This window comes from Stegodyphus dumicola, chromosome 7 (genome assembly GCF_044657685.1).
Source record: "Stegodyphus dumicola isolate Sdum_Otavi_A_Nest chromosome 7, ASM4465768v1".
NCBI classification, from domain to species: Eukaryota; Metazoa; Arthropoda; class Arachnida; order Araneae; family Eresidae; genus Stegodyphus; species Stegodyphus dumicola.
In genome coordinates, this window is record NC_140774.1 from 35021012 (window position 1) to 35038546 (window position 17535).

At 32.3% G+C, this 17535-nt stretch overlaps 1 protein-coding gene across 1 annotated transcript in view; it reads right to left on the reverse strand.

Moving 5' to 3' along the window:
- The window catches only part of LOC118188978 (polycystin-1-like protein 1), a 601848-nt gene that overhangs the window by 213661 nt on the left and 370652 nt on the right, over window positions 1-17535 (reverse strand). The window contains exon 8 of the mRNA XM_085820080.1: window positions 9499-9663. Within this exon, the coding sequence (XP_085676206.1) occupies window positions 9499-9663 (165 nt within the window). The remainder of the gene's footprint in view (window positions 1-9498; window positions 9664-17535) is intronic.

Genomic DNA, 17535 nt, shown 5'->3' on the forward strand with positions numbered 1-17535 from the left:
AAACCCTTAAATAAATTAATATGCTTAATTTTACTTCTCTGGAATACAGAATAAGCGATCTGGATAAATGGAGTTCCGGAAATTAGGAATTCGATTAATTAGAATTTAACTGTAATCCTTTACGTTTTCTGGGAACAGCTCGGAGCAATGGCCAATTACCAAGTGAATATGCGTGAGAATCAATGCGAAAGCGCAGTAATAAACTATCGTCGTTAATATCTATTTTAACCCAGCAACCACGATTATTGCACTTTGACCTACGGCGAGGCTGTCAGAGCAGAATGATGCAGCAGCAGGTGGCTTGAGTTCACATTCAATTTGCTGCTGACTTTTTACACATGTGATTAATTATACGGAACTTTAACTGACATAAAGTGATTCTGAAGCACATTCCTAAATCTGTCAGTAATCAACCTGATGCTGAGAGCGGACGAAAGTAAATGAATCACCCTGAATTTATTTTTATACATGAATATTTAACAACCACTGTATCACGGCACATTACAGCAATACACACACATTTGTCACATACACTGCACAATAGCTCTTTCGTAATCACAAATTCACGGTGAAATTCATATACCCATTCTACGATATGAATTGAACTGTCATCATTGAAAGAGTTTTACTCCTGAAGAAAGGGACCTATGTCTGATCACTCTCGATCACCCGAGTTTTGTTCAAAATATATGCCAAACTAACGTTTCCTTTTTGCGTAATTTTAAACCTGATTAAATTTCTGCAATGTCTTTTATAACAGACCTAATTTGATATCAAACCAATATCAGAATTTTATGTTTATGCCTGGGGGGAAAAGCCCAAATACATTGTGCAAAACAGAAATAACTGTTTGAGCAAGTAGGAAACCAAATTTTAGTTTGAAAAATCACTATCGGACCCTTTTTCATAAACTTTCAGCGCAGGTCACAGTTTCATTAACAGCTGATTTAATGCGCCGCGGTACTGTGTAGAGACATTAGGTTATTTGGAAGCAAGAATACATGAAAAATGAGCAATGCTCTAGCCGGGACTCTAACCTCGGACCTCTCGTATACGCGCCGAGTTTGATGACCATTATACCACAAAGGCATGCTAAGAAGGCGAGAAAAATACCTTATATAATTCCCCTTTTAAAGGGCGACTGGGAATTAGGAGACACTATCGCCCAATTCTGGTGGTGGAGAATGGTGACATACACCGCGTTACAGGAGCAATCTGTCTTGAGTTTTTGAATGAATTGAATTCAGTTGAAATCCACCACAATACGGTGATTCGTATATGTCAGTGAGCAAGTGTACGAGTAATGCAGGCAGTTTAAAAGTTACGTCACTTCTGTGAAGAATCTCAATGCATCAGCAGAAAAAGTAACGCTCACTTTCTTCTAGAATGCAAATGGTGAAATTTTGAAACATTACATAGAAGATGAAATAAGGGTGACCAATACTTGTTAAGCAAATCTACTTCAAAATCATTTTAGCTTTGCAATCAAGAGGAAAAGATATTCAGATAGATTTATTGCTACAGGAAGACATTACTCGAACGATTGCAATAATTGAAACCCGACTATCTCACACATCCACTTTGTTAATCAGATACCATCTCAGGGCCAGTACTAAGACGGTGCACCCTAGAATTTAGGCAGGCACTGTGCGGCATATTTTATAAACTACGGACAGGAACAGGGCGGCAAAATGTCTTGCACAAGCTTTGCATCGACCCCCAGTCAATTTCATTTGTTCTGACGGCTGAATATGCGACGAGAGACAAGCACCTCCACAACGGTGAAGAGGTAAAAACCACAGCGCACGAATGGCTATAACCGCAATTAAAATAATTCTTCTCAGTATCCATATACTTCCGAGAACTAGAATATGTGCTCCTTCGAAAAATGATATTATAGAAAAATCTTATTTGAATCACCCTAGTCAGTTCTTTTCCCACATTGCAAACTTTCATTTAATTTCTGATATATGTGTAACTGATAATTCTACAATAGTCTGTCGAATTTTAATAACTGAAATTAATTTCGCCCTTCACTAAGGTGGAATTTGCACAAAATTCCATAAAATTATGCTCCGTAATGGTCTGACGCTAACCTACTGCTTTGGCTCAACATTAATCCACAGTTGAATTTAATTTTGCGAAATATTTTCATTTTAAATCTCTATTTCAGCTGAATACCTGCCATTAGACCATTAAATTAACTATATTTCGTCTTTCTGAACCATTTTGGAGTAACAATATCAAAATTATAAGAAAGCACATATATGTAGGTTAAAAAGGGGAAAAAAAGCCTGTTTTTCCAAACCTTTTCAATTTCGTCACCCATAACACAGAATTCCAATTTTTCGCAACCCAAATTAATATAATTTTTTTTGAAGCAGCGTTAAAAATAAATATATGTAAATACTAGCCATTAATTCATAAACTAATTAACATTTGTAAAAAATGCATACAATAGACAAAAATCAATTGTCAATTATGTATTAATTTATAAAATTAAGTTACAAAATTAAAAAATTCTGAAAATGATTCCCCCCCCCCCCCCCCCCCAATCTATCTTGCGACTCAGTGTTGGTTGCGAGACGCACTGAAGAATTGTCATAAACATAGTAAGTGAACAAACAACATAGATTTCAAGTTTTAGGATAATATAATTTTATAATGTCAAAATAAATAAAAATATGTCAGCAACGCTGAGATAAAATCAAATGAGAAGTGATCGTATTACGCTATATTCTGCCATTATAGCTTAACACGATCATTTTAAAATAAACTTCTGGCTTGCAATATAATCATAACGAATGTGGCGGAAAGAAAAGGTCGAGTCCTCTAATTTGCAAAAAAATCCCCTATTCTCTCTGTGCGGTGTTCAACACCTTTTACTCTGTAAATGAGGGATGAGTCACTACGGAGTATAATGACTGATACACCTTTCCAGACAACTGAGTAGCTGAAAATAAGTTAGTTCTTCAAAAGTTTAATAAGCAGTATAGCTGCACTTCCAGCTGAATTATACCACGTGATCCATGGGTCACAAGACAAGTTAAATTTCAGTAATTCGAAAAGTAAACAGTATAGATAGCGCAGTGTTTCTCAACCTCTTTTGCGCATGCACCTCTTTCACCATTTCTAGACGATCATCCCCCCTTCTTTCTAAAACTCAAAAAATACATACACAAGTATTTAAATTTAGATTATTTTTTAAACATATTTTATAAATTAAACAAGAAAAGGATAAAAAAAAGGTTGATAAATACCAAAACTTCAATAAAAGGTGTTTTTTTTTTGTGTGTGTGCGTGTTAGAACTAAAACTAAATACTTAACAGGTAAATAAAAGGCTGACAGCATCCCCCCCTGAAACTATCACCTGGTTGAGAACCCCTGGTGTAGACGGCAATATGTGGTTGACCGAAATGCGCAAAGGCTATAAAAGGATTACGGAAAGTTTTATTGCCAAAAAATTTTATTTTTCACTGACAGTGACGCTAGAAGTGGTCATACTTTGTGAGGGCTATGATGATGAGGTAACAAGATGCACAGGAACTAAAACCAACCTTATTTCGATAGACTCCATGCATTTGTAAACTTGCGTTTTCTAACTTTTTTCAGCACTAGAAAGGAATGGCTGTCAGACATCCTGCGGATTGACAAGACGCATGTTTCGTTTAACGGAAGTGCAAATGCACACAACTCCGTCTGAAAGCGAACAGAACTCGCACGCAACTGTGAAAACCTCTTTGCATCAACCACAGATACCAGCCAGATGCGGATTTCTTGTGCATTCATTATTGGGATCTTTTTCTTTAAAAAAATCCATATCGTTATATTTTGACTATGTTTCTATTCAAGCTGAGCTTTACGCAGTACTTTCAAAAGGTAGCATTATACTCTTCTTGTAAGATAGGCAGAATCCCATAATGTAACAAAAAAGCTGCATCGAGTCACGTTTTTTGAGCATAGGTATGGTTCTGAAGTTCTATGCAATTTTAGCGTAATACAATTCTAATGTCTCTTAATTTTTCGTAATGTTAATTAATGCTACAAACTAATGAGTTAAGGACTTCTGGTACGATCAGCCAATTTCTTCATGTTACAGGCCCTAGGGACATAGGATATCATTCTTTAATTCGCTTTTCTTGTTTACTACGTGCATAGTGATGCATTCACCATTTTCAAAGAAAATGCCGAGCGAATTTCACCTAAAATTTAAATTAATTAATAATTTCCATCATTATCTGAAAGAAGCTCGAGCGATCAGTGTATTTTTATTTATGAATCCGTGGAATATCAGTTTTTCGCGATATCAAACTAAGATTAGAAATAATTTATTTCCATTTTTTATGGGAACTATTGTTGTTCTACAGCATATTTATTTTTAAATATGCTGTAGAACTAATAAGCAATAATTAATAAGCAATAATTAAAATTTGTATACCACAAAATTTCCTTTTATTTAGCAAACGTTTGTCTGCTGTATTAAAGAAATATTACCTGATGCACTCGAAAATTAGAATCCACCCCCATGAGTGTAAGACCCTTCTTACATTTCAGAACAAATTTTAAAAAATAAAACCGTACGTGGATATCATTTTGCTTACAATATTTTCGGAATCGTAGTTTATTATCCTTTCTTCCGTTAGAAGATACTTCGTACTTTTATGTTAACGCAAACAATGTAAATAATTAAGTAATTCTTTTTAATCCAACTAAGTTAAGTTGTAAGACCACTTTTTCCACCTACCCTATATTTTTGTTCTAAAATTTAGGAGAGACTTATGAATGGGTATTTCGGTGACGGAAGTTGCAAAATGAGGAAGGAGTTCAATTACCATATTACGTGGAACAATTACACTGTTTAAATACTAAACAAATCATACTGATTATTCTACTGCATAGAATGATTACATTGTTTAAAAACTAAATAACATTAGTAACCGCTGCTAATTATACGTCTATTTTTAATGTGAGCTATTTATACGTGAACGATTTCAATTTAGGCTTGCATCCACTATACTCATATGCTTGAAAACAAATAATTATACTTTCCAGTAAAGCCATACGCCAGACAACTATCCCCCCCCCCCATAAGTATGAGTGTCGCTAATTTGGTTTTGTTTCTACGACCTGGGAGTTGAAGAAGCGGCTATCCTATTCCTACAAGATGTTCTTCACAAAGAAAGACTGTGTTTGAATAAATAGCCACCTTATGGGGAAATTAAAATGAGACTCTTGATGCGGCTTATATCTCACAGTCAACACATCTGTAATTAAACATCTATCTTATTTTATTCATTGACGGTATCACACCAGAACGATGAATCGGAGAAATTGCTGTTTCTCGAAAACAGATGAGTTAAGTGAGCAATTTTGTACTACAGTGGTCCCCTATAAATAAGGTTTCCAGAGACAGTCCTGTTATTTGAGAAAAGAATTCCTTGTATTGAAATAATATTTTCAGGACATCAATTTGTCTCCTTTTTCAGTTGTTAAAAGAAAAAAGAAAAACTGTGAGGAATAGAAACAAATAGTTGAAATGGATCCTTTGTTCCTGATTTTTAGCAGGAAAAACTGTTTTCTTTCAAAATTTTGCTTTGCTGGAGTTTACTCTCTCCAGTTTTTCAGTATAATGCTTATTTTCTTCAGCACGGCTGATGGTCTGGCTGCGTTCGTTACTTTAAGATAATTCAAAACCGGAGTGAGACAAAGGTGTTCTACAATAGACGAATTTAAGAGGAATATAAAACTGTGTCGGAAAAGTAGACTTTTTTTTTTTTTTAGTGTATGTGCGCGAATCGGTATTCAGAACTAGTAAAACTATGGGAATTCATCTTCAGTGATCTGGAAACACAATGCAAAATGCATTGATTACATTTTCTCAAGAGTTAAGGCAGTTGCGATATGAGTTTAATTACCATATGTATTGCTCCGAAGCTTTATGATTACATAACTCAGCGGGAAATTCTCTGCAAAGCTCTAAAATCAAGACATATATATCATGCAGGAGGAAGCCCAGATTTCAAGGTAAGATCTCCGACAATGGAAAGAGGCGGAGAAGAAACCTGAAAGATTTGAAAATGAAAGACTATAGATACAGCAAAGTCCAAAGTATGCATCGATTTTAAGTAAGTCATTCGAAGTTTAGATGTGATGATTCACTACACAGCACAAGAATATTACTGATATATTCCGGAATTTTTCAATTATATGCATAGAATGCCCATGGAATACCCCAATTTCCACCTGTTTTCATATACGAGGAATATTCTCAGAAATATCGAAAAGAAATTTTCTACGAAATATCGAAACGGTATTTTTTACATGTCCTAGAAATTTAAATTATAAAGCAAATCTGCTACCTTGTTCATACCTAAAAATTTTCTTCGGGTTCGTATAAAATTACAGCCATTACAACCCACGATACTTGTATCATATCTTCGACCGTGAATGTTGGCTACCATCGAACCATGAAAGTTTCCGGAGCTCGTAAGTTGTGCCAATCGTTTCTCCTGAATTCTGAAGAGACGGAATATATTTATTTAATAAACAATCAGTATTCAACTCCTTTCGTTTTTGAATTTCGTGAAAAGGCTTCCGTCGATTTCTACTATTTTATTAGCCTCCCCCCCCCATTTTACCTAAAGTTCTGTTCGCTGTGAGTACAGATTTCCCGCATGTAATTAATTATTTCATCACTGAATATGGTCGACTATTTTGTCCACCATATAGTGTCCCTTAATCCATGCTTTTTTTTTTTTTATGGTAGGATTCCATAACTTTGAAATTAATCCACTGCTTGTTATTCTGCAAAAAGACTTTTATTAACTTTTTTTTTAAATGGAAGGGAAAAAAGATAAATAAATAACAATTAACTTATATCCTTCTTTATAAAAACAAAAGATGGCTTATCGAGAATCAATCGGGGTTACACCAAACAAAAGCGCAGATGTTATGAGTATGTTGCTCCGTCTTGCTTATTCATAACTGATGATGAACTGCGCTGTTTGGCGATAGTTTCGTGGTCGACAGGACAATACGGAAGTACTCTTATCCACTCTTTTTCAAGACTTAATATGCTTTCTAAGAAGATACGGAAGATTTTCCTTGGATTTGTATGCAAAAAACCAATTCAAGACCTAATACTCTATCTGAAAACGTATGAAATATCTTTTACAATGCAGATGAATATTCCCATAATGTCTATTTTTTCCAGCAGATTACAAGCATATTCCAGTTTTTATTAAATCATAAAACAATCTAGGAATATGAGTGGAATATTCCAAATCACTCGCGAATGTTCTGAGAATGTCATGGGATGATTTGAAATAAAAATAATATTCCTAGGATATCTTGTGTTACGTGAAGAAAAAATATAAGTTTCAAGCAGAATATTTATTTCATTACCTTTATTAACATTACAAAATATTGCGAATTTTGCTTACTTTTTCTTATTAAAATTAATTTTGGGGATAAAGCGCGATTAATTTTCTTCCTAATATATTTGCTGGCAACAGTCAGATTTGTCAGTCATATTCAAGATAGGTATCCTGGTTTGGAAGTCAAGAAGTGGCAAACCTACACAGATGGTAATTTTTACGGGCGATCCCTCGTCAGCAAAGGGGAAAAAAATCTGAAATGTTTCAGATTTTAAATTACGTCCAAAGGTGCGTTTTTTTAACATTTTGTGTGTTACCTTTATTTATTAAATATCATGTTCTTCGCACTTAAACCATAAAATTCAGTTCAGAATTCCCGATTCAGTCTCACGCGCTGGAGTTAATATATCCTCCTCCCGTTCAATGTTGCAATTGCTCGCTTCGAAATCGTTTAGTTTGTTAATAAAAAATTCGTTGAAGTGTTACAAAATATGAAATCGATAATAAAACAAATTTGAAATTCAAATTAGGACTTTCACATGCCCATATTCTATGGAAGATTACGTTATTCAAATTTTGATGGCTCTAGGTACTGTTGTTTTATCACAATGCGATAACACATACATACATTAATGCAGATTCTTTATTATTTAATTTCTTTAAATATAATACAGAGCGACAATATTTGGTGGCAACAATTTGAGAAGCAAAATAACGCTTATCGTGGATCGACGCAAAATGCCAAAACGAAATTAATAGTCCTTCTGGGCAAACGGCTCCTTTGGACTAATAAATCACTAATTTTTAGAATTACCCCATCAAAGACTTCGAAGATTTTAACACTCTGTTTAGAAATTAACGTACTTTCATCTCGATTCCCACAGAGATAAATATCCAGAGTCTTCGCAAATTCAGAAGTAGTTTCGCGACTGTAAGATTTTCATTTTTTTAAAGCAATATCTAACAGATATCTATATTATTTGTACACTAATTAATATCTGACATCTAACTATCTAATTATTTGTATATTAATTAATACCTTACAAAACGAAAATCGTTTTTCTCTACGGTTTCAATCCAAATGTCTTCTGTAATGGCTCTACTCGATTATTTGAACAATTAATATACTTTATACTTTTGTACGACTTTAACTAATAATCACACACGTAATTCCGATTTCCATCGCTCACCCGTATTCATCCCGACATCTGAATCAATTTCGCAAATGGATTTGTGCAGCACATCCATAAAGCTAAACTCTGGAATGCAGGTGTGTAATTATCAAATAATTATTTTCATATTTTAACTGTAATTATTTTTAATAAGTAAACTTTTTCCATCAAGAAAGAAGAAGTCCGTCCAGGACGTCAAGTTATAATAAATGATAATGTATTGAAACTTTCGTCGAAAGAGATTATTTTAAATGTAACTTCCAGTCAGACATTACTCAAATAATCCAATTACATAACACAGAGAATAAAATATTATAAATAATTAATTTAATACTCTTTTATGAATAAATTACGCACTTACGGATCAACAGTTAAGCAGTTGTAATTTCTAATATCAGTTTATATGAATAATTTATCCACATCAGTTCAATTTAAATTTAAAAAATACTTCTAGCATTCGTGCTATATTAATAAAAAATCTTTCTGGATATGCATTAATTTATAAACACGCGTAACTTAAAATTAAAGCACAGAATTAGAAAAAAAAATTATATACATGAAAACTTTACAATTTTCTTTTTTCAAACTTTCAAACTACCACAAAAATTTTATTAATATACCATTAATAACTGATAATTGCAAACCGATTAAAAATTCTTAAAATTTGTAGTTTTGTAGAATAATAAATTAAAAATTTTCTGGTAATATATCCTCTTCAAAAGGAAATAACTTGCATCCTCTGCAAATTCAATTAAAACAGCGATTCACCCTCTTTAGAATAAGTAACAGTAAATTAAGCAACTTCAAATGTTCAAACCCAAGTTAAAAACAAAAGAATCAACTTTCGAAACAGTACTCACTGAATCAATGAAGAATATTGTGGAATTAAACTGTGTAAAACTCCGCGAAATTGCAGATATATACTTTAAACTCTACAGTAAAGACTCACCTGTTCACAGGTACAATAACAGGGCCGATTAGGCGTACTTCAGACAGATGTTGTTGAGCATGTATTCCACATTGAAAAGCAAGGTGTGTAACGAAGTCAGAACACTCGAAGAACACAAGACCCATTATACTTCGAAAGCCCGATGATTGAGTAACATAGCGCCATCTGTTGAAGAAATTGCAAAATAAATATTGAATCGAAAGAAAAATGTTGTACGAAACCTAAAGATAATTAAATACAGAGAAACCAAAATAAAAGTGAAAGTTATTTGAGCTAAATAAAAATGACTTTTTTTTTTTTTTATCCCTAGAGGACTTTAGTTTCTCTTGAAAACAATTTTGATAGTAGATTTTATTATCTCGAACTATAGAATTTATTCTTGATAATTCCAATGCCATCATCATGAACATTGATTGCATAACTCTGCTATAATTGGCATTACTCTGACATTATTCACAAACAATTTTATTTCGGTTTTGCTGAGTTAATGCGTTATTTCCTAATATTTTAAAAGATAAATTGTTTAAACGATTTTTCTTTAAGAGTTACCATTGAGGAAAATAGCTAGGCAAAATGTTAAATAACAAAAATAGAACAAATGCATTTTATATAATAAATACAATTTAATACAATCTATATAATGTAATTTTATGCAATAAATAGAGCTACTTCCCAATTTATCTGAATATTACCTCGACGATGTTCGCAGTTAACTCAAAACCATAATTAATCTGAACATAGTTAAAAAGTAATACAGAAAAGCGAAATAACACATGCCATAAAGAGCCGTACCTAGGTAATTTTTCAAATGAGGTAAAAGTATAAAATCACTCTTCTTATAAAGCGTAAACCAATTACACCTGTGCATTTCTGTAATTAATAAATGCTTTAAATAACCGTAATAAAATTGTAAAAACCGTAATATAAAATATAACTGCATTCAATAAATGCTTTAGATAATCTTTTATACCAATTTTAATCACAGTTCTTTCCATCCAAAAAAATAGTACACAAGGTGTCTTTTGTTTCAAAGAAAAAAAAAAAAAAATTTATAATTCAGTTAAACTAAATAATTTTGAAACTATAAATCACAATTCAATTAATGTACAGAGCTACTGCGTTTATTTCAAGACAGTGTTTTATTATTTAATTTTTCAGTTGTCAAAACAAAACTATAAATTTTTAAATATAACTATTTTCGAGCATTTTTTAATTACTTAATCACGTTTCATGGAGTAAATATCCAAGTTCGGCAGGCCAGGTGAAGGGTTTATATAACTATTTATTACTCTACGTTTGTTGAAGTTTCATACATCTCTGCACCAGAAGCTGACAACGATAGTTGGTTAGCAATTTAATTTGCCGCTGGGAGAGTGATAAGTGACGCTGACTGCTATACCAAAAGCCCCGGGTTCGTATCCCGGAGAAGATATGGACGTTTTAAGCGTATAGTGTCTGTAGGGCAAGGGACATTCATAATAATAAATAATAAGTATGGAAATCTTCTCAAGAGGTTGACGGCAGATGAAAAGGGGTGAGAGACCATTAGACCGCCTCCAGAGTGTTATCCCTCGGAATTCCATACGAGAAGAAGCTTGGAGTTAGCAAGGCCTGGTGATACTTAATATTCCTATATGAATGCATAGGTATCTCTCACAGCAAGTAACACTTACAACAACTGTGAGGAAAATTCGCAATAGCATTACAATATTTAGAACTGCGTTCTGGAGACTGTATTATAGAATAAGCTGCAAGAATTCAGAGTAAATCGTCCTTTCATAAATAGCAACATTTAAAGAGAAAATAAAAAAAACCCTGTATTCGCTGGTAAAATTTTAAATCCAAACCTTCCCTTCTTCTAATGTTTTCTTCTCCCCAGACGCCTTTAAACTGGAAGGGAATTTAAGGATTTATCACATGCTCCTAAAAGTACTCTCGTCGTACAAACAGGCCCAGCAAGCAAGTGGAAGGTCTGTGGCTCAAATCTCACCGAGGGCACAGTTGATTTTTCACATTTCAGTCTCCAAAATGTCTAATAATTTCTATAAGCTCTTATGTCAGTTCTATAATATTCCAGCCAATTATTTTGTTAACGTAAGCAGTAAAATTTGTGATATATTTCAAGCTAGTGCATATACCTTTTTACTAAAATTTATTATTAATTAGATTTTGTACGTTTTTTTATTATTTACGTTTGCTGAAGCTTATTTCAGCCTAATAAAGTCTGGCAAGTTTGAAAACATTATTAAGACATTTTTCGAATTCGCAAACTTTTGAACTAATCTGTATTTCTGAATCCCACTTAAAAAGCCTAATTTAATAACACTTAAGTGACCAGAATTATTGCAGCAATTTTATTTTTAAAAACCACATATTTCTGATAAAGGTTTTGCCGCAGTTACATCATATACATAATTAAATGTTATATCATAATCTGCTTCTTTTAAAATATCTAAATCCAAAGTCATTAAATTTTAAATAGTTCAAATTTAAAAACTGGAAAATATCACCTTTAATTTTTTACGTCTAAGTTGTAAAATTAAAGTGATTATCATTTCTTTTACTTCTACTATGAAAAATATTTTTTTGAAAAATTAGCTGTTTTATCACTTGACTGTTTGTTCACAGTCTAATTTATCATCAACCTTTCTTCTTCAGTTCTCTTCAAATCCTGTTAATACATTCATCGTAAAGCTAAATTTTCATATACCTTAAGAATATTTTCTTTCATTTTCTGTAAAAAAAATATAATTTTTCTATTATGTTTGCTTGTTTCATTCAGTATGACAATTGTTATTGCCTAATGGAAGAGATGTCTTCGTGGAGGAAGCTCTAAGGAAAAACTGGTTTCTAAACACGTCAAACAGAAAAAAATTATGAAAATGTCCATTCACCCACCCCCACGCACACACTCACCGGGATATGAATCACATCGTTCAGTGGACTTATCCACTCGGTCACTCGTGGAATAAATAAATCTTTGACTACGATTATTTCATAAGAATCTTAATTATTACCGGTTATTACTGAACTCTTTCTGATAACTTATTTTAAAATTTCTATTTTGATAAAATGTTAAAAAAACTCTTTTTAAAATTTTTACTGCAATTAGCGTTTCAAAACAATGTTTATTATTACACATACTTATGACATTAGGAATTTTTTTGGGGGGGAGAGAGGAATATATTGAAAAAATCAGTATTTTGCGATCTATAACAATATCAGTTATGTTAAACTAGCCAGAATGGTCTGTGTTACTTCCTTCACAACAAAATTCAAATTATTAAACATTTATTTATTTGATATGAAACAATTCAAGAAAAGATAATTCATGCCAAATCTTTTTCTCTGTACAATTTAGTCTTGACAGAAAATTAAACTAAGGCATCTATTCACTTAATCGTCTAGCGGTAATTGTAGGTTTCCGTGAATAACAGTAAACGAAACCAGCTGTACACTTCTGAGGGAATTTTAATGTTAAATAAAACAGGACACAAACTCGACATTTGCATCTTCTTTAACGGCAAAATGAAAAATAGAACAAGAGAGCTTTATACCAAATGTGAAGCAAGAAACAGGCAATATGGTATATTTCATTTCCAGACGTCGTTGTTTAATCTGTTGATGGCTTTCAAATGGATGTTTGCGCATTAGGTCTGATGAAACAGCCGCCTCGCCTTCCAAGTTTAGTTCGTGGAATTTCGAAAGATTGACGGAATACAGGAAAAGAACTAATTTAAACTCAAATGAGATTTCTTACCGTGGAAACTGCAGTTAAAATTACAATTCAGAATAACGGCAGACAATGCAAAAACACTCTAGCCAGGGACTAGGCATTTCCTGGATAAGCTCGGTCTAATGTAGTTCCATTACCCAGTGTCAAATTTGAAAACAGTATATGCACAACAATGAAACTGCAGAGCTTCTAAAAATAAATTATAATCATCAATGATTCTCTTAATTCATCTGAATTACTTAAAATAAAAGAAATCTCTTAACTCTTTTTTGGGAAATTTATGGAAAACATGCAAGGAAAAATGCGTATTAAGGTCATAAAGGGTCATAAAGACTTTCTGTTAATCCATATTTAAATAATTTTGTTGCTTATTACGTTGACATTAAGTTGTGTCAAACGTAAATCGAGATAAGCCATACTGACTGAGAAGATGCTTACGAACGAGTTTCTAAAGTTTCGTACCCAATTTGCCTACCTGAGGTAAATGCCTTACTTAGCTCACCCTTTTCCGGCTCTTTGATTTGTTTTCAGCTTTCATTGCACAAATCTTATGCTTATATTTAAAATATTTCATATCTTCGAGCTTACATCAATCAGATTCCCTTTTAAATGCGAGTCCTGGTTTACGCATTATTTGGGTATATATTTTTAGGTTTTTTAGTGTTTATACATTATTTTTGATCTCATTTGGGTACGAGTACATGTAGGGAAAAAATCTGAATATTTGAGAACTATTAAAATGTTGTTTTAAAGTGAAGGTTTGATACTAATAAGTGGAGTCTCAAATGATTCAAAGGAACGAAACATGTATTCGGAACCCGTTAATCAACTTCAAAACACTTTTCCCTCGATAAGTTCTGGTTGAAGCGTTAAATAGAGGATAGTAATAATTTTTTGCTTTGTATAATTTTTAGTTAAAATAATGTATTTGAAGATTCATTAAATTTACATGTACATTTGGTAATTCTTTAACTGGAGAAGAAATTGGTTAAATCTTCATAAAGAAGAAACACTAAATTTTTCAATTTAGTTCCGACGTTTCCTTTTTGATTTTTATATATTTGCGTATGTAATGATTAATGAGGTGTGTAATATATGTAATGATTTAGATAGATGGCTTGAAGATTCGTAAAAGAGTTGCGTGGATACTTAAGATGGCAGAACGGGAAAGAAAAGCTTTCACACATGGCCGCTGATTTGAATACATATTTTTTTTCTTTTTATTTAATGCAAGCCCTTATATGCATACATAGATTCACATTATTTTAAAATAGATTTCTCATATTTTTAGAATGAAGGGGGGAGCCAAAGAGGAGTTGAAGGTCTCTTGTTAATGTACTATTAAAAAAGTAAATATTTTATATTTTACATATATATATATATATATATAAAGAAAGATAAAAATATGTAAATAAAATTATAATTTAAATAAGCAATAGCCCCGTAATTCCTCATTTTAATTTGGGTACACCCCCTCTCTGTTCTAAAATTTAATAGCTTTTTCTGGACTGCGTCATTGTTAGATTAATCTTATCATACGACTTTTACATAACGATGATGACGTAGTCAATTCGGAACTTACAAATTTTTCTTAATAAGCCTCTTACTGGATAGCTATGTACTTGTCTTTTGCCTAAATAGATTGCTGCTTGTTCCTTCTCTTCTTACCGTAAAGCTATCATAAATGTAAAATATTCGAAATAGGCATGATTAGAATGAAAAATGAATTGTAACCGCAAATGAGAATTGAAATAAAAAAAGAATATTTAACCTGTCTCTACTGCCAAGTTTGCTTTTCATTATGGATTAGTATTACACTATCAATGTTTTCACAACATTATTTGAGATAATACACACATACACATATATATATGAACCTTTATTCATACCAGAGAAAATTGGACATTTCTTTAGTGGTAAATATCAACAACAATCTTGCTAAATATTATAACAGAAATATTAAATGAATAATAATAATAATAACATCATTACACTGTCGTTAAGTTGAACCTCAGTATTAGCATAAATATTTTATATTAATATTGGCATTCAATTTGATAAAAGTGTAAATGTCAGAATTCCTCTCATTTGGGGTTCTCGTACATTCCAGCTAGAATTGTGATCTTTTAAAAACAGAGAGGTACTGGAGCATTCTGACTGAATTTTAGTTAGTACACTGAAGCATTGAACATACCAATTATGCTCGAAGATAGGGGAGGGGGAAACAAGCGAATGCTGAGGCACGTTACAATTATTGCTACAGCATCCCTGTAGGAAAGACAATAAATAAACATTTAAGAATCAAACAGCTGGGGAAGAAGTAATCGAAAAAGTGAGCTGTGCATATACTAAGCATTTTACAAAGGAAAGGCGGCGAAGAAAACGAAAAGAAATGAAGCATTCAAAAAGGCTACAATAAAATCAATATCAAAATAACTTGTCATTCTAATAGAAACTGTAAGTGTAATTAATATTGTTATTGTTAATGCCAGTTTGAGGGGTTTGATTTGATGCTTGATTCATCCATGTTTTAAAACATCTTCATAAATTTATTTTATAAGAAATGTAGTTTTACAGCAGATTTAAGCAGCGTGAAATATGTTAACAAACGCGTATTGTTTTCACTTAGCGATTAGTGTCTAATACATCTGAGGTTGTTGCCAGTCGACAAGACCTAAGATCTTTACTCATGATTTCTTTCAAAAATTGGAAGCTACTGAAGCTAGGCTTTGGTTAGTCCATTAAAGCACTGAAGATGAATATAACATACACACGAAAACAAAAAAAAAAAAAAAAAAAAAAAAAAAAGATGGGATGAGTTATAAAATTTATTAAAATGCTTTGCTCATCATGATAGAAAAATGAATTACTTAAAAAGTAGTTTTATCTCTACTTCTTCTGATGACAGAATTTCGCCATAAATATATTTTTACGCTATCAGTGTAATAAGAAGATGCATTTCTAATACCGATTAATATGCCGATTGCAAAATTAATTTTTTTGTGTATGTCTATTATAGACCTGATAACGGTAAAAATAACCTTTGGTAATAAGTATATATATTCAGTTCTCAGTATATATTTTGTTAATTTATTCAAAAAGTAATCTTCTTTCTGAAACGGTAATGCACATTTTAATATTCCGAAATTTTCCGGCTTATGTTCGCTCACGAATATAGAAATAAGCGCTCACCTTTCAAAAATAACATTTTCTTTTCTTAGTTGAATTTTAATTTTGTTTGTTATATTTAGTTTCATTATTTTGAAATGGTAGGTACACATGGTAGTAAAATTCTTTCTGAAGTGTTCTGACATTTCTGACACCACAATGTTCTGACTGTAAGTTGAAGTTTTCGGAAAAGAATTTAATTTTTTTAATAATTATTAGATTTAAATTATTAAATCCATTTATAGTCCATTTTAAGAAATCCATTTATAGCTTTTAAACCGGTTTTTAATACAATACAGTTTTAATTTGAAAGGTAGAACATGAATTTTTTTATCACATTGAATGGCAGCATCATGAAACTTTACCAACACTTTCCATGTCCCAAAATTTATCAAATATATTGTAGAATAATATAACGTAACGGCAATGTAATAGCTCAAAAAGTTTGGAAAGTCTCACTTAAGGAGGTTTTAACGTGAAAATTTTATGAACTGTTAGAAGTATCAGTATTATACTGATAATATACAGATAGTAATTCAGTGACAGTTACACATAGTATTTCTTTGTCCAGTTAATTGTAACTTTCGAAAGTTAGATTTTTAAAAGAAACGACAAGCTACAAACTGCTTTGATGGCGGGCATAACATTTTCCAGCAGTACCAGGATACCACAATTACAAGGTGTCACTGACGTCAAGCCCCTTACTCACCTAAATAGCCGGGTGCATCTGGCAACCCGTATAGAAAACAGAAGTAAAAAACCCACATGAAACATAACGCCTACCCATCTGCCGCAGCTTGCACGCAGCGTAAAAAGCATCGCCCGCAGCAGCGTGTGTTGAGGAAAAATTTTATCTTGTGCAATGCCGGTGTACAAAAGAAAACCGCCCATAAAATAGGGATAACAGGAACGGGCAGACTAGGGTAATTGGTGCGCGCTGAAGATTAAATGGCGTTTTGTTTTCTACAAAAAAGATATATTCTCTTATACAGAATCTTGTGAATAAGGGTCGTTGTTTGCCTTTTGACCGGGTCTTTCGATGAAGCAATTTTGTATCTTCTCATTTCCTGACAAACATAGTTTACTTTTTATACTGTTACAGCATTTGTTGTAGGTATACTAATTTTATTATC